At 54.0% G+C, this 18,489-nt stretch overlaps 1 protein-coding gene across 1 annotated transcript in view; it reads left to right on the top strand.

Moving 5' to 3' along the window:
- pygb (phosphorylase, glycogen; brain) overlaps positions 1–18,489 on the top strand; it is a 130,332-nt gene that overhangs the window by 58,142 nt on the left and 53,701 nt on the right. The window contains exons 7-8 of the mRNA XM_072504542.1: positions 11,640–11,722; positions 14,780–14,923. Coding sequence (XP_072360643.1) covers positions 11,640–11,722; positions 14,780–14,923 — 227 coding nt within the window. The remainder of the gene's footprint in view (positions 1–11,639; positions 11,723–14,779; positions 14,924–18,489) is intronic.

The raw sequence follows: 18,489 nt of genomic DNA, 5'->3' as shown, positions 1-18,489 counted from the left end.
TTTTCTTGGGTTTGCTATCAATTGTCATCTGATTTACACTCTTTGAAGTGCCATAGCATATTTTTGCTTGGTTATGATGCTAGATAAAAGTTAGCTCTTGTTGTACTGGCTTTAAAACATAAATTTCCAGCAAGGAGAACTAATCTACACACTTTATCCAGTCTTAGTGATAGCAAATTGAATTGCTGTTAGTTTCCAGTACAGAAGTGAGGTAGTTAAAAGCTTGACCATTCTTCTCCTTTATATGGTGCTGTAAGTATTGGTGAGTGACATGCTCCCTGAAGTGCTGAGAGTCTCCACTGAATAGATTGTAAACTTGAGAACTTTTGGCACTGTGCTATGAACTGTTTGTTGTGACATCTAGGGTGCGATTCTCCCAGCCCCGCGCCGGGCCGGAGAATCGCTGCAACCGTGCCACGCCGCCCCGACGCCGGCGCGTGATTCTCTGAGGTGCGGAGAATCGTCTGCATTTGCACCGCCGCATTTGGCGCAGGCCGCTGTCCGCGGCCGGGCCGCCGATTCTCTGGCCCGGATTTGCCGAGCGGCCGCACGGAAAGGGCAGAGTCCCGCCGGCGCCGTTCACCCCTGCTCGCAGCCGGCGGGAACGCTGCGCGTACCGTCGGGGGGGGGGGGCGGCCTGTGGGGTGGGAAAGAGTGCTCCTTCACCGGCGGGGGGGGGGGGGGGGGGCTCCGATGGGGTCTGGCCCGTGATCGAGGCCCACTGATCGGTGGGCAGGCCTCTTCCCCAGCCCCCCTGGCCTACTTTGTTGCGCTGGCCCCTGAACCTCCACGCCATGTTGCGTTGGGGCCGGTGCGCTGAAGAAGTCCCCCGCGCATGCGCGGGTTGGCGCGGCACCCATTTGGCGCCGGGAAGGGGGAGGCTGGAGCGGCGTGAACCTCCCAGCGCCGTGCCGACTGCCTGTTCACGACAGCGCGAGCACTTAGGGCGCGATTCTCCGAAATGGAGACTATGGGCAAAATTCTCCGTTATCGGCGGAAAGTCCGCCGATCGGCGCAAAAAACGGCGCAAATCCGACTTGCGTCACGTCGGAAAAATGGGTCGATAGTCTCCGGCCCGAAATGGGCTAGCAGCGACGTAACGGGATCCGCGCTTGCGCAGTGGTTCACGCCGTGCAGCGTCATACACGCTGCACGGCGTGACGGCTCTTAAGGCCGCGCTGCTCCCCCCCCCACCCCGACCGGAACACCCGACCGCAACACCCGACTGGATGGCTGGCCGTCGTTCAGCCCCGAGGTTCGAGTCACGCGATGTGGAGGCGCTCCTGGACGCGGTGGAGCAGAGGAGGGATGCCCTGTATCCCGGGCACGGCCGCAGAGTTGCCCCACGCCACAGCCGGCGTCTGTGGAGGGAAGTGGCAGAGGCCGTCACCGCTGTGGCCCTGACACCACGGACAGGCACCCAGTGCCACAAGAAGGTGAACGACCTCGTCAGAGCAGGCAGGGTGAGCCTCCCCCATATCCCCCCTCCCCATATCTCCCCCTCCCCATATCCCCCCTCCCCATATCCCCCTCCCCCATATCCCCCTCCCCCATATCCCCCTCCCCCATATCCCCCCTCCCCCATATCCCCCCTCCCCCATATCCCCCCTCCCCCATATCCCCCCTCCCCCATATCCCCCCTCCCCCATATCCCCCCTCCCCCATATCCCCCCTCCCCCATATCCCCCCTCCCCCATATCCCCCCTCCCCCATATCCCCCCTCCCCCATATCCCCCCTCCCCCATATCCCCCCTCCCCCATATCCCCCCTCCCCCATATCCCCCTCCCCCATATCCCCCCTCCCCCATATCCCCCCTCCCCCATATCCCCCCTCCCCCATATCCCCCCTCCCCCATATCCCCCCTCCCCCATATCCCCCCTCCCCCATATCCCCCCTCCCCCATATCCCCCCTCCCCCATATCCCCCCTCCCCCATATCCCCCCTCCCCCATATCCCCCCTCCCCCATATCCCCCCTCCCCCATATCCCCCCTCCCCCATATCCCCCCTCCCCCATATCCCCCCTCCCCCATATCCCCCCTCCCCCATATCCCCCCTCCCCCATATCCCCCCTCCCCCATATCCCCCCTCCCCCATATCCCCCCTCCCCCATATCCCCCCCTCCCCCATATCCCCCCCTCCCCCATATCCCCCCCTCCCCCATATCCCCCCCTCCCCCATATCCCCCCTCCCCCATATCCCCCCTCCCCCATATCCCCAAGTGAATCCAGCCCTAACCTTAACCTCTGCAATGCACGCGCAACCGATGGCGTGCATTCATATACCTGCCGAACACTGTTGCCTTTTACGCCTGCCCCCCCCCACAGGAGAAGCGCGCACACAACAATAGGGAGCATGTGAGGACTGGAGGAGGGCCCGCTGATGAGAGGCCACTGACCGTACACGAGGAAAGGGCCCTGGAACTGGCTGGCGGACCTGAGGACCGGGAGGTTGCTGATGCAGAGGTCGGGGGCGTACTAGCGAGTGAGCCACCGACAGCCCGTCCCCATATCCCCCCTCCCCTATATCCCCCTCCCCGTATCACCTGATCACTGCCTGATGTCTAACCATGCATGCTTCATTGTGTATCGCAGGACCAAACGTCCAGGCACCCATCCCCGCAGATGCAGACCGCCCGCAGGATGCCCCTCGGAGACCACAGGAGACGGAGAGACCCGGACCCTCCAGCATGCGACGCCCGCAGGATGCCCCTCGGAGACCACGGGAGACAGAGAGACCCGGACCCTCCAGCATGCGACGCCCGCAGGATGCCCCTCGGAGACCACGGGAGACTGAGAGACGCGGACCCTCCAGCATGCGACGCCCGCAGGATGCCCCTCGCACGCCACGGGAGACAGAGAGACCTGGAGCAACAGGGAGACGACACCCCCGTCACGTGCGGGAGCGACCACCCAGCGATGAGGGGGGCAGCCACAGGCCCCCGTCACATCTGAGCCAGGACACCACTACCCAGGACACCACTACCCAGGACACCACTACCCAGGACACCACTACCCAGGACACCCCTACCCGGGACAGCACTACCCAGGACACCCCTACCCGGGACAGCACTACCCAGGAAGACGAAATACCGGACAGTGACACAGAGTGGATGGGTGGAGACGAACCCCCACCCCAAAGTGCCATGGACTCAGAGTGGGACGAAGAGCACGACACAACGCCACTGCTGTCACCAACACCCTCCACCATCGCAGAAACACTCACCACGGTTGGGCACTTGAGTGATGAGGCGTCTGGTACACTCACTGGTGCGCACAACACAGCCGTCCCGGTACAGCAGGTGGAGGTAGGAGCAGCAGAGGGACCGGGCGGTCGGAGGGCAGCCCAGCCCAAGCGAACATCTGCCGCCCAGATGGATCCCGGGTTCCTGCAGTTACCACACCCACACATAGATCCGATGCACCCACCGACCCGGAGACGAGCGAAGAGGGTGACGGGCGGCTTGCGGCGGCTGCGGTCGCAGGTGGAGGAGTCCACCCGCGTCCAGGAGCTGGGAATGGTGCCGGTCATGCCTGCCACCCAGGCTGACACCGCACGGGTGGCGTCCGCGGTGGAGGCAATGGGTGCGACGGTGTCAGACATGGGGAACGGTTTGCGAGGCCTGGGGCCTTCCGTGCAGGCGGCGTCTGTGGCCCAGGAAATGGCTGCCCTCTCACAGGAGGCCATGAGCCAGCGCCAGATGGCAGAGGCGCTCAACGCCATAGCCCAGTCTCTGCAGGCCATAGCCCAGTCTCTGCAGGCCATGGCCCAGTCTCTGCAGGCCATGGCCCAGTCTCTGCAGGCCATGGCCCAGTCTCTGCAGGCCATGGCCCAGTCTCTGCAGGCCATGGCCCAGTCTCTGCAGGCCATGGCCCAGTCTCTGCAGGCCATGGCCCAGTCTCTGCAGGCCATGGCCCAGTCTCTGCAGGCCATGGCCCAGTCTCAGCAGGCCATGGCCCAGTCTCAGCAGGCCATGGCCCAGTCTCAGCAGGCCATGGCCCAGTCTCAGCAGGCCATGGCCCAGTCTCTGCAGGCCATCGCTGAGGGCATCGGCGCCAGTGGCCATGTGCGAGCCGGCGTCGCACTGTCACAGACAGGGTTTGCCAACCCCCTGGGCTCCATGGCTGCAAACCTGCAGACCCCTGTCGATACCTGCACGGGCCTCCAGGACTGGCAGCGCCAGATGTCGGGGGGGGCGTCGGATGGCCAGTCCGTTCGCATCCCCCACCCATGTAGAGGCCTGGGGGCCATCGGGCACCCCGAGGGAGGAGGAGGTTTTGTGGTCCGTCCCGGCTCCCTCTGTAGGGGAGGTCCCAGTACACCGCGACACCTCGGACTCTTCCCCCCCCCCCCCCCCCCCCCCGCCTTCCGTCCCAGGTGCATCGTATGGGCAACGGGCAGGACAGGCTGGCAGCTCGCCATCCCAGTCGCCCGGGCCGCAGCCTGGCCCATCTAGGCCAGGACGCCCCAGGAAACGGCCGCCAAAGGGATCCAGTGTCAGAGGGCAGGAATCACAGGGGTCCACCTCCAGTTCTGCTGTACCGTCTGGGGAACCACGTAGACGTAGTCAAAGGGCCCGTAAGGCCAAACAATGAGACACTGAGTAAGTTGGCACGGGTGCAGGGCACAGATGAGTTTTAGGGGCTAGGGCACGTGCATGAACTCCTTTGGTTATTAAAGTCAATGTTACACCTACCGAAGCTGCCTTTGTGCTCTGTCCAAAGTGTGCGGGGGTGTCATGTACGTTGAGCGCAAGTGTGTGTGTGTGAGGGGTGGTCTTACCTCAGCCCCAGGTGAGTCTGCCCCCTTCCCCCTGGGCCGCCATCAACATCCCCCGGGCAGAGGACGGGACCGTGCGCTGCAGTGTCACAGCCGCATGCAGGGATGGTCCGGGTGGATGGTGGTACTGTGGCCATGGGTCAGACATAGTCCAACGATGTAGAGCCAGGAGCTCATCGCAGGGCGGGTTGTCATCATCCTCCATGGCCTGCGATAGACACGCGTCCACCCGCAACTGTGTGAGCCCGGCCCGTTGTGCCGCAGGTGGATCGGCAATGGGGGGGGCGGGGGGGTGGTGTGCATGCGGGTGGGGTTGGGGAGGGGGGTGAGGGTGCTGGGTGGGGGGTGTGGGTGGTCGGCTGTTGCCATGGTGTGCGGTCTGTGGCCATACTACCCGATTCCCACGCCCATCTAGTCAGTGAAGCGGGTGTCTATCAGTCAGTCCCGTGCCCGCTGGGCCAGCCGGTAACGGTGGACAGCCACCCGCCTGTGTCTACCCCGTCTGCCCTGACCATTGCCCCCATCCCCCTCATCTGGGGAGGACTGGGCCTCTTCCTGCTGCTCCTCCACTCCGCCGTCCTCTGCCTGCGGCACATCGCCCCTCTGCTGGGCTATGTTGTGCAGGACGCAGCACACCACAATGATGCGGCCGACCCTATCTGACCGATACTGGAGGGCGCCCCCAGAGAGGTCCAGGCACCTGAAACGCATCTTCAGCACACCAAAGCACCTCTCAATCACTCCCCTTGTCGCTACATGGGCATCATTGTAGCGGTTCTCCGCCTCATTGCGTGGCCTCCGTATAGGCGTCATCAGCCACGATCGCAATGAGTAGCCCCTGTCGCCCAGCAACCAGCCCCTCAGCCGGGGATGGCGTCCCTCGTACATGCCGGGGATGGATGACCGCGACAACACGAATGAGTCGTGTACACTGCCTGGGTGACGGGCGCAGACGTGCAGGATCATCATGCGGTGGTCGCAGACCACCTGTACGTTCATCGAATAGGTCCCCTTCCTATTAGTGAACACGGCCCTGTTATCTGCAGGTGGCCGCACGGCGATGTGCATCCCATCGATCGCGCCCTGGACCATGGGGAACCCGGCAACGGCAGAGAAGCCCACGGCCCGGGCATCTTGGCTGGCCCGGTCCACGGGGAAGCGGATGTAGTGGTGTGCCATGGCATATAGGGCATCTGTCACTGCCCGGATGCACCGGTGCACCGATGTCTGCGATATGCCGGACAGGTCCCCACTCGGTGCCTGGAATGACCCCGTTGCATAAAGGTTCAGGGCCACCGTAACCTTGACGGACACGGGGAGAGGGTCCCCCCCGCCAGTGCCACGCGGTGACAGGTGTGCCAGCAGGTGGCAGATGTGTGCCACGGCTCATCCGGAGTCTCCTCCTGCATTCCCGGTCCGTGAGGTCCTGGTATGACTGCTGGGGCCAGTACACACGGGGTGCCCTCGGGTGCCTCCGTTGCCGTGGGGCCGCGACGTCCTCCTCCCCCTCCTCGTCCTGTCGGTCAGGTGTCCCTCCAGCCTGGGCGGCTGCCGCCTGCCCCTCTGCGGCAGCCTGCGCCGCCTCTCTGGCACGCTCCTCCTCCTCCTCCTCCTCATCCAGGGCAACATAGACATGAGCAGCTGCCACCACGGCGGCCAACATCGCTGGATGATCTGAAAACATGACGGCCTGGTGGGGGGGAGGGGAACGACGACATGTCATCATTGCCCATATCCCCTCCTCCCCCCCCCCCCCCCCCAGCCAGGTGGTATGGACCGCATGGGTCCAACTGTTGGAGGCTGGCACCTGGCCAGGTGGACCAACTCACTTGCCCTCCCATCCACCTCCTCGGCACGGACCCCCCCCCCCCAACCTCCACCCCAGCACGGACCCCCCCCCCCCCCCCCCCCCCCCAACCACCACCCAGGCACGGACCCCCCCCCCCCCCCCCCCAACCTCCACCCAGCACGGACCCAACCCCCAACCTCCACCCCGGCACGGACCCCCCCCCAACCTCCACCCCGACACGGCACAGACCCCCCCCCCAACCTCCACCCCAGCACGGACCCCCCCCCCCCCCCCCAACCTCCACCCCAGCACGGACCCCCCCCCACCCTCCACCCCAGCACGGACCCCCCAACCTCCACCCCAGCACGGACCCCCCCCCCCCCAACCTCCACCCCGGCACGGACCCCCCCCCCCAACCTCCACCCCGGCACGGCACGGAATCCCCCCCCCCCCAACCTCCACCCCAGCACGGACCCCCCCCCCCCCCCCCAATTTCCACCCCAGCACGGACCCCCCCCAACCTCCACCCCGGCACAAACCCCCCCCCCCCCACCAGCCTCCACCCCGGCACGGACCCCCTCCCGGCACTCCCCCGGAGCCCAGCCTACTCTAACCACCACCACCCCCCCCCCCCCCCCCCCCCCCCCCCCGCCGCGCACACGCACACACAACCCGAGACACACCTCTCCTCACGCAATCAGACTGCGGCCACGCCATTGCCTGCCCAGAGCCAACCCCCCAGGCCGTCACTCACCTCCACGCTGGTCGGCGTGAGCCTGGAGCACCGGGTCACGCCGATGAAAAGGAGGTTTGATTCACGTCGACGTGAGCGGTCATCACGTCGACGGGACTTCGGCCCATCCGGAAGGGAGAATATCGGCAGGCCGAAAATCGGCTGCCTTGCGCAGACCCGTGACATTCTCCGCGGCAGCGGCGCCATTAACGCCCCGCCGACTTTTCTCCCTTCGGAGACTTCGGCAACCGGCGGGGGCGGGATTCACGGCGACCAACGGCCATTCTCCGACCCTCTGGGGGGTCGGAGAATGACGCCCCTGGTCTTCACAGTTTGAACATAATAACATGGAGGCAATATGTGAATCAATTAAAGATTCCTCAGCGTGTTGATTTTTAAAATAAAAATATCTTGGGTGCACCGCATCAGAACAAAGGCTGTTTACTCCCAAAGAAAGGACTTGCATTGATAACCTTGATCCCTCTAAGCTGTGTGGGTGCATGGCCCTGCAGAATCAGGAGCGACATAAGGAACAGGACGCGCACAAGCAATGCTCCTTTTTAAGATGGGCGCATGCTCTACCGCACAAAGGATGTGCGGTAGTCACGTGCGTTTGAAGGGAAATTAGAGGGAGCACTGTTATATGATGTCGCAAAGTACAACGCAGCCAATGAAGTACTTTTGAAGTGTAATCACTGTTGTAATTTATGGAAACATAGCCAAATAGCACACAGCAAGCTCCCACAAACAATAATGTGACTTGCTATGCTTCCAATAATTCCATGGGATCTTTTACATTCACCTGGGAGGGCAGATGGGGCTTGAGTATGACATCCCATCTGAGAAACTGGGGCGAAATTCTCCAGAAATGGCAGTCCGCTGACTGGCACCCAAAACGGCACAAATCAGACTGGCATCGCGCCGCCCTAAAGGTGCGGAATGCTCCGCATCTTTGGGGGCCGAGCCCCAACATTGAGGGGCTAGGCCCGCGCCGGACGAATTTCCGCCCCGCCAGCTGGCGGAAAAGGCCTTTGGTGCCCTGCCAGCTGGCGCGGAAATGACATCTCCGGGCGGCGCATGCGTGGGAGCGTCAGCGGCCGCTGACAGCATTCCCGCGCATGCGCAGTGGAGGGAGTCTCTTCCGCCTCCGCCATGGTGGAGACCGTGGCGGAGGTGGAAGGGAAAGAGTGCCCCCACGGCACAGGCCCGCCCGCGGAACGGTAGGCCCCGATCGTGGGCCAGGCCACCGTGGGGGGCACCCCCCCCGGGGCCAGATCGCCCCGCGACCCCCCCCCCCCCCCCCCCTGAGCCCGCCCGCGCCGCCTTGTCCCGCCGGTAAGGTTGGTGATTTAATTTACGCCGGCGGGACAGGCATTTTAGCGGCGGGACTTCGGCCCATCCGGGCCGGAGAATCGAGCAGGGGGGCCAGCCAACCGGCGCGGCGCGATTCCCGCCCCCGCCGGTTGCCGAAGTCTCCGGCAGGGATTCACGCCAGCCCCCGGCGATTCTCCTACCCGGCGGGGGGTCGGAGAATTTTGCCCCTGATCTCCAGCAGAACTGCATTACCTCAGTACCTTTTAAATTCTTTCATGGGATGTGAGCATCACTAATGAGGCCAGCACTAGTTGCCCATCCCTAACTGCCCTTGAGAAGGTGCTGGTGAGCCGCCGCCTGGAACCACGGCAGTCGATGCATTGTCGGCGCATGCACACTGCAATTAGAAGGGGGAGTTCTATGTTTATGAGCCACTAACAGCAATAAATGTTGGCCAGGAACTGCAAGAACTCTTTCTTCAACTAGATTCATAGAATCCCTATAGTGTAAGCAGAGGCCATTTGACCCACCTAGCCTGCACCAACTCTTCAAAAGAGCACTCTAACTAAGCCTTGTCACACGTAACCTCAGTTAATCTGCACATGTTTGGAAACTAACGGCCAATCCACCTAACCTGCACATCTCTGGACTGTGGGAGGAAACTGGCGCACTCGAGGAAATCCACACAGTCACAGGGAGAACGTACAAACTCCACGCAGACAGTCACCCAAGTTCGGAATTGAACCTGGGTCCCTGGCACTGTGAGGCAGCAGTGCTAACCACTGTGCCGCCCGTGCTGTCCTCTTGTTGCAGTGCAGGCCTAGAGGGCCTGTATTCGAGTCTCTGGAATAGGGCTTGAAACAAGGACCTTTTTGATATTTGAGTACTATCAACATGAAATAAAACCTAGGAATGGGTAGGATGTGTAACATTTTGTTGTTGTGCTACTGAATTCCCTTGATAACAGGTTTTAGCTGACTACCAAATGTAGAAGTGGAGATACATCTTTCCAAGTCTTAGCCAAGGCAGTTTTACTTCAGCCCTGTATATGTACAAATATCCATACTTATAGGGAAGCCATGAGCACTGGTAGGACCCTTGCACAATGCGTGGTATCTAGTGTACATAAGTGCATGCAAGGATGTTGTACCTGCTCTGCATTACCCAACCTCTCCCATGCAACCTAGTTTGATTCCTTTATTTCTGAAGTTGCTGCTTTATTGGAGGGGAATTTGGCAAGAACAGAAAGCTTTGCACAAGACTATAGGATTTGCATGCGCCTGGAGCTTCCGATCAGTTACACTGCATCTCCCTCCCACTCCTCCGAACCTGTCAGTTTCCAGTTGCTTCAAATTTTAAAAGTAAGTTAAAGCAGAACAATTCTCACCTCTGTCATAATATACACCAGTATATCATGGTGCAGATACACACATACTGATGGACACACAGCAAGACCAATCAACAGTCCTCCCCGTGTCTGCGTGGGTTTTCTCCGGGTGCTCCGGTTTCCTCCCACAGTCCAAAGATGTGCAGGTTAGGTGGATTGGCCATGATAAATTGCCCTTAGTGTCCAAAATTGCCCTTGGTGTTGGGTGGAGGTGTTGAGTTTGGGTAGGGTGCTCTTTCCAAGAGCCGGTGCAGACTCAAAGGGCCGAATGGCCTCCTTCTGCACTGTAAATTCAATGATAATCTATGATTAATCTAGGACAAAGGTTCGGCACAACATCGTGGGCCGAAGGGCCTGTTCTGTGCTGTATTTTCTATGTTCAAACACACACAACACCGCAGCCAATCACCAGTTAGAGCACACCCACTATAAAGACAGGGGGCATCAGAGTTCCCGCTCATTCGGGATGCAGCCTCCTACAAGGACAGAGCTTACAGCACAGATCCTCACCATGTATTGAGTGCAGAGACTGGTTCGGACAGGCATAGGTCTTTAGTTTAATCGAACATCGTGTCAACCCACAGTGAAAGTATGTTCAACAGTTTCTAACTTAATAAAATAGTGTTGCACTATTTTAAGTGTTGGTGGCCTGTATGTGTTCCACGGATCCAGAGCACCCAACACATCAACCTCTAAAGGGAAAATCCAGTCCCATGAATTGAATCCCGGATTGAGAATTTAAATATGATTTTAAAACTGGTACCTGTAAAAGTAACTGGGACATTGTTGAATTGTTGTAAATACTCATGTGGTAGACTAAGGGGATCTGATGTGTCAATGTTTCTGACCAGGTAATCCAGAGGTCTGGACTAATGTTACATAGACATCCCACCATGGCAGCTACCGGAATTTAAATTCAATTAAATAAATGTGGAATAAAGAGCTAATTTCAGTAGCACTGACCATGAAATGACTGGATTGCGATAAAAGCCCATCGGGTTTGCTAATTCCTTCAGGGAAGAAAATATACTGCCCTTTCCCACTTTGGCCTTCATGTGACTCCAGGCCCACAATAGTGTGGTTGACTCTTAACTGCACTCTGCAGTAGCCTAGCAATCCACTCAGTTGTATTGAACAGTGAGAGAACCATAAAATTAAAATAAAACCAGACCCACCACGCAGCACTGACCTGGGCCCCAAGCACTGTGAAGGCACACCCAGCCCTGGTGACACTGATGAGTTCTCCTCACTAACATCTGGGCCCTTGTGCCAAAATTGGGAGAGCTGTCTCGCATGCTAGTCTAGCAATATCCCAACATAGTCGTGTACTCAGAATCAGATTTTGGAGGCAATGTCCCAGACACTTCCAACACCATCCATGGATATGTCCTGTCTCCTGCACAACCAGCAGGCCAGATCCAGAAGAGGCGGTGGCAAAGGGAATACAGTCCTGACATAGTGGTAAGATGGTTAGTTTATTTTTTTGGCCAGCGCAGGCGCGAATGTCCTCTTGCTGCATCGTAACCTTTCTATAGTTCTGCGGACAGGTCAAAACCCTGACAGGAGTTTTGCTTTTCCTGTGTTGAAATTATCTTCAATTTCTGGTGGTATTAAATGGGGAAACGTTTTGTTTTATAGTTAATGTTGGTGACTATATCCAGGCTGTGTTGGATCGAAACCTGGCTGAGAATATATCCCGAGTGCTGTATCCCAATGACAATGTAAGTATGCCAGCTTAAACTTCTGCTTTTATCAAGGCAGTTCCAAACTTTTCTGTGGGCCGCACATCCCTCCCCCACTTTGGTAGGCAATGAGAACTGATGGCAACCCCATGCTGCTTCTGACTGGGTGTCTCGGCACTATTAAAGTGTAGTTGGACAATTAACCGGCCAGCATCTACCTTCAACGCGATCAAGGCCCCAGGAGCTTCCAGTCAGAGACCAGCAGCACTCCATTGCCTGCAGCACCACCAGGTGCCAATAATTCTGCAGCCTTCACAATGAATTATTACTGGATCCCAATGAGTGGGGAGCAGGGGGGTTTTGATGCAAAGGAAATGGGGTGGCTTTTTCAGTGGCCATCCCCTTCCCGATGTTGGGTCCCTTGACCGAACAGGATTTTCAGATTGGCTGGCACAGAAAACTGCGAGTCCCGTTAAATCCCTGATCCACAATTAAATCCAACAGGCTCTGGGATGGTTGCTTCTTAAGTGGCTCATTCATGACCCTAATTGACGTCCTGCTACCAGTGGGCAGAATTTCCATACCTGGTCCTTCTCGGGGCTGCCGCCCCCCCCCCCCCCCCCCCCCCCCCCCCCCAAACTAAATTCTCCTGACGCCGGGAATTGGATGTGGGTATTCCCACCTGTTTCTCCATGTGCCCCTGCCATCATGCCCGCTCTGGCAGGCTCCATTAAATTCTAATCAGTTACACTACTAGAAACCACCAACACCAAGGTGTGCCCTGAAAGCCACTGTACTAATTCCTGTCTCAGGATGGTGCCAGCTATCCTAGAAGAATTACATTGTCGCTTTGAGAAATGTTTTAGTAAAGTACCTGTGCCCTTCCTTTACCTGTCCGAGATTGAGAAAAGGAAAGACTGGGGTGGAGGAGGATGTAACCTTGGCTGATGAAAGAAAGATGACATTGTTCTCAGTGCGGGAAATCGTAGAATATTAAAGAACACAAGAAGGCTATTTGGCCCATTGTGCATGGGTAGCTTTTTCAATGTGCTGACCAGTTAGTCCCGTTCTATTCTTTCTCCATAGCTCTCCAGTTGTTCCCTTTTTAAGTACTTCCTGTATTTCAAATGCTCTCCAGAAAAGGAGAGGCTGAAAAGTGACCTGATAGAAGTCTGAAAAATTATGAAAGGGTTTGATGGGGTAGCTTTAGAGAAGATATTTCCATTTGGGGAATCCAGGCAAAACTACAAGACTTGCTACCTCGATGAGAGATTGAGGCGAATAACATCGATATATTTAAAGAGAAACTAGCTAAGCATATGAAGGGGAAAAGACTAGGAGAATATGCTGAAAGGGTTAAATTAAGAGATGTGGGAGGAGCTCAATACCCTGTTTCCTTCCATTTTATGCAATTCTAAGGAAAAGAGCGGACACTTTATTTTAGGCCTGATTTTTTGCTGCTGTGTTCTTTATAATTCCTATACCAGCATAGTTCCAACTCGTGCCAATCCATGCGCCCCACCCCAACCACCCTTTACACCCTACATGCCGACTCTTATAGTATCCATCATGAACAGACCTCAGGACCTATGCTGAGATTGAATAAAATAAAGTTCTATGTGTCTGTTGCAGACTTTATATTTTAAAATAACAAGTCATTTTTAAAAAAACATTCACTATCTTTACATTCCTTCAACTACAAAATCTCTTAGAAAACTGCTGTGACAATGGTAGGTTGTGAAATCAGTCATACAGCACTAATCCAGCAATTATAGCTCCCTCAGGCTTCGGCTAAATTAAACAATTAAATAGCAAACAATTTTTTTTTTACCACCATGGTTTTTTTCAAAGATTTAAAAGGAAGGAGTTTGTGCATTTTTACGCTGTTTTCATGTCCAAAGGGCACCTCGCCTCTCCCACATGACCTCCTCTAAAGGTGTCCTGCGACCATATCCAAAGGGTGCCCCATTTATCCAAAGGACTTTATAAAGTTTAGACCTGCTACTGCCAGATCTACTGCCAGATCTAATCTGCGCATGCTAATGAAACTCAGACCTCACTAGAGGCAGCTGCTGTTTTATATGGACACGTGCCCCCATGGAATGCGCATGTGCAAATCTTGACCTGCCCCTGTGAAATTGAGAGGTGATGTGTTCGGGTATCAGTTTCTGTATTTCAGCCTCTTCCACCATTTTCTCAATGGCGGCGGAGCTGTACATCATTCTGAAAATCCAGGCCTTCGTGATGGCCACTCCATAAAGCAGCACATGCTAGCTGATCACTGTTGTGGTCTTGGAAAATCTGACCTTGAGCACTTGAGGTAAGTAGTCAAAATTGGTGCAACCTCAATTACCATGTTACAGCACATGGTAAATCATTGGACTAATAATTTAGGGGCCTAGATTAGTAATCCAGAGAAATGCAAAATTGGCAGTTTGAAAACTTGAATTCCGTTTTTAAAATCTGGAACAGAAAAATCAAGATCAATGCAAGTAACCCTGAAGCAATTTTAAGGTTCTCTGAGGGAAGATTTTTCTAAACGCAAACTAACCTGAAAAAAAAACTGAGAGAGAATATGATAGAAATGTGTGATATTTTGAACAGTTTGGACAGCTTTAATCCGAGTAAGCTTTTCTGCTGTATGCAGAATTTAAGCATAGTGGGTCATGTTTACAAAAGAAAATTGGAAATGCAAGAGGAATTTTTTTTTTAAACCAGGAGGATTGTAAGTATGGGGAACTGGCATGAGAGGTGGGACAAAAAAAAGCCCTTATGGGTTTCAAGAAGCTACTGAATGTACTCTTGTGGACAAGTTGGATTCAGGGTTAAGCGAAATGAGCCAAGCGACTTGCTTGATTACGGGAGATAGATGGATCGAATGTCGTCGTCTTCTGTCTGAAATAATAATTATGTAATATCTGGCGGTAAGACAGGGCCATCCGTCCCACCTTTAGTAACCCCGCTTTCCTCCTGCTCTCCTCCCCCATCCCACCCCCCACAAAATGATTGGGACCATATCGCTGTTTTAGTACATTTGTCTTAAGTTTGTAGTTGGCTTTCTGACTGAAAGTTACAATGTTAAATCTCATCATTTAGTTCTTTGAAGGTAAAGAGCTCCGTTTAAAGCAAGAATACTTTGTGGTAGCTGCCTCACTCCAGGACATTATCCGTCGCTTCAAGTCTTCAAAGTTTGGTTGTCGGGATCCAGTCCGAACTTCATTTGAAACTTTCCCAGACAAGGTAAGCTTCCCAAGGATGATGCATTAGCAGAATTTATGTGGAGCATAATTGAATCTACTTTGTAGTATATCACCATCAATATCCTGACGGTTACCACTCGCCAAAAATGTAATGGTACCTGCTACATAAGTACTGGGCCGGTCAGAGGCTGGGAATTCAACACTGTGTTACTCACCTCTTGACTCCCTAATGCCTTTCACACTGCAAGGCACAAGTCAGGAATTCTCTCCAATTGTATGCGCAGACTAAATAAGATTCATATTTTTAAAAGACCCACTATTATGAAAAAATAAGACAATATTCATCTCAACATCACTAAAACAAATCATTTGATCATTATCACTTTGCTGTTTGCTCTGTTCTGTGCAAATTGGCTCCTGAAATTTTCGCGTTGTAACAGTTACTGCACTATTGGGGTGTTATGAGGATATAAAAGGTGCTATATAAATGCAAGTATTTAAAAAACATAATCTTCAAAAGCCACTAATATTTCCAGTAAACATAGAATGGTTACAGTTAGAAGAAGTTGTGACAGGGTTGATGTCGATGGGATGTTTCCCTTGGCTGGTGAGTGTAGAACTAGGGGACACCATAGAACCCCTCCAATGCCGAAGGAGGCCATTCGGCCTATCGAGTCTAAACCGACCCTCTCCACCACCCTATCCCTGTGACCCTGTCAATTATTATGGGCCAATTTAGCTTGGCCAATCCACTTAACCCGCACGTCTTTGGACTGTGGTAGGAAACCGGAACATCCAGAGGAAATCCACACACACGCGGGAAGAAAGTGCAAACTCCACACTGACAGTGGTTAGCACTGCTGCCTCACAGCACCGAGGACCCAGGTTCGATCCCAGCCCTGGATCACTGTCCGTGTGATGTTTGTACATTCCCCCCCTGTCTGCATGGGTCTCAGCCCCACAACCCAAAGATATGCAGGGTAGGCGGATTGGCCATGCTAAATGTACCCTTAATTGGAAAAATAAAACATTTAAAAAAAAAAATAATGGTCCCCCATGATCAATATAGGAGTGTCTGCAGCTGCTTTATGAAGCAGGATAGTGGATGGAGCGCCATCCATAAGAGTCAGGAAGTTCAGGTGTCTTTGGGGAGTGTACCACTTTCCAAACAGTAAAGGAATTGAGGGTTATGGTGAGCCGGCAAGTAAATAGATCTGAGTCCACAAGAAGATCAGCCATGATCTTATTGAATGGCGGAGCAAGCTCGAGGGGCCAGATGGCCTACTCCTGCTCCTAGTTCATGTGTAAACCAGTACTCCGCATTGCAGACTGCTGGGAATGATGACACCTTGAAGTATTGCAGTCCAGCTCATGATGTCTATGGGGAATGGGCTCCACAGGGGTAAACAGCAAAGAGTGAGATGCAGTTATTATCGGCGATTCCATAGTTAGGGGGACAGATGGATATTTTTGGGACAGTCATCATGAGTCCCGCAGGGTGTGTTGCCTCTCTGGTGCCAAGGTAAAGGAGATCACAAAGAATGCAGAACATTCTTCAATGAGAAGTGAGTGAGCCAGAAGTTGTGGTGCATGTCAGTTCCGGTGATCTAAAGAGGAAGGTTCAAAAGTCCTGCAGTCAAATTTACAGGAGTAGGAAGAAGATGTGGCGGTTTTGTGGCATACTCCGTGACGTTCCTGCCTCTGACGCAGAAACTCTGGGTTTGAGTCGCACTCCAGGATTTGATGGCTAAGGAAAGTGTGTTCATACCACAACCAAACATGTTGGCTTCGCAATGCTGGAATCGCGATCGAGCAGAGAATCAGGGGGAATTATAAAATCGAGGTTTGTGCCAATTCCGACGCCATGCTCGGTTCCTCATTGGCAGCGATATCAATGTTTGCACCCTGCACTGGCAGGTCCATACAAACCCGTCATTTGCATAGATTCAGCACTGATCCCTATGGAATACCACTAGTTACAGATCTCCATTTTGAAAACCTCCCTTCCACTTTAACTCTGTCTCCTGTTGGCAAGCCAGTTCTTTATCCACCTAGCTAGCTCACTCCTAGTCCCATGTGACTTTTGTACCAGTCTGCCATGATGGGGACCTTGTCAAACGCCTTACTAAGGTCCATGCAGATGACATTCACTGCCTTTCCCTCATCAATTAATTTTTGGGAAAAAAATAATTGGGTACTCTAAATTTTATTTTTTTTTTGAAAAAGGATGAGGGGACACAAATTTCAGGTTTTGGGCAAGAAGCACAGGGAAAATGTGAGGACGAACAATTTTATGCAGAGTGGTAATGACCTAGAACTCACTGCTTATGGAAGTTGTGGAGGCACAAATGATCAATAATTGATTTCGAAAGAAGGTTTGTTGTGCACTTGAGGGAAATAAACTTGCACGGCTACGTGGATAGAGCAGGGATGAGACTGACTACATTGCTCTTGAGAGCTGGGATGGAACTTAATGGACCAAATGGATTTCTTCAGTGCCGCTGTGGCTCAATGCCCCACACAATATGTTTCTCTGTTTCTTCTCTGTCCTTCTATTCCATCCACCTGTTTGTCTGTGTCTCTTTCATTCTCTTTTTCCTCTTCCCAGTCAATGAAGCTGGCTTTATTCCTGATATTTAAAAAGTAAACAGCTGCACTGGTGTAGGTGACTCAACAGGATGAACAAAGTACATAAATAAGCAATTGTTTTGATGCCACAATCGATGGACTTCGATTGCTAATGGCACTGATTGCTCTGCCAAGCAGGAAGGGCAGATTAAATTAATGAGAGTTGTGAGCTGTGTGCCTGCAATTGGCAGCAAGTTTATAGATTCATGGAATGGCTGCAGCCCAGAAGGGGATCATTTGGCCTGTTTTGGCTGTGCTGGCTCTCTACCAGGCAGTGGCGTATTGGTATTGTCACAGGACTAGTAATCCAGAGACCCAGGGTAATGCACTGCACACCCGGGTTTGAATCCCACCACGGCAGATGGTGGAATTTAAAATGAAATTAGCAAGCCACTCCGTTTTGAAGTGCCCAATTCTTTTTTTCCCCCCCAATTAAGGAGTAATGTAGCGTGGCCAATCCACATACCCAGCACATCTTTTGGTTGTGGGGCTGAGACCCACGCAGACACTGGGAGAATGTGCAAACTCCATACGGACAGTGACCCGGTGCCAGGATCGAACCCGGGTCCTCAGCACCGTGAGGCAGCAGTGCAAAGCACTAAGCCACCGTGCCTGTTCAAGGACAATTAGGATGGGCTACAAAGGAGATGCCCAAATCCCATGAAAATATTAAAGAAAAAAACACCACCGGTCCCACTTGCCTGTGTTTTTCTCCTATAACCCTGTAATTTTTTTTCTCTTCCAGATAACTGTCCAATTCTCTTTTGATAGCCATGATTGAATCTGTTCCCAGCATAGTCTCAGGCAGAGCAGAAACCTAATTACTCACTGCACTAAAAAAATATAATTCCTCATGTCATGGTTACTTCTTTTGCCAATCACCTATGATCATAAGACACAGGAGCAGAATTAGGCCATTAGGCCCATTGAGTCTGCTCCGCCATTCAATCATATTTTTCTCATCCCCATTCTCCTGCT

The sequence above is a fragment of the Scyliorhinus torazame genome, chromosome 1, assembly GCF_047496885.1.
Source record: "Scyliorhinus torazame isolate Kashiwa2021f chromosome 1, sScyTor2.1, whole genome shotgun sequence".
Lineage (NCBI taxonomy): Eukaryota > Metazoa > Chordata > Chondrichthyes > Carcharhiniformes > Scyliorhinidae > Scyliorhinus > Scyliorhinus torazame.
Note: the sequence above shows the minus strand (reverse complement) of the source record. Positions and strands in the feature narration are given on the sequence as shown.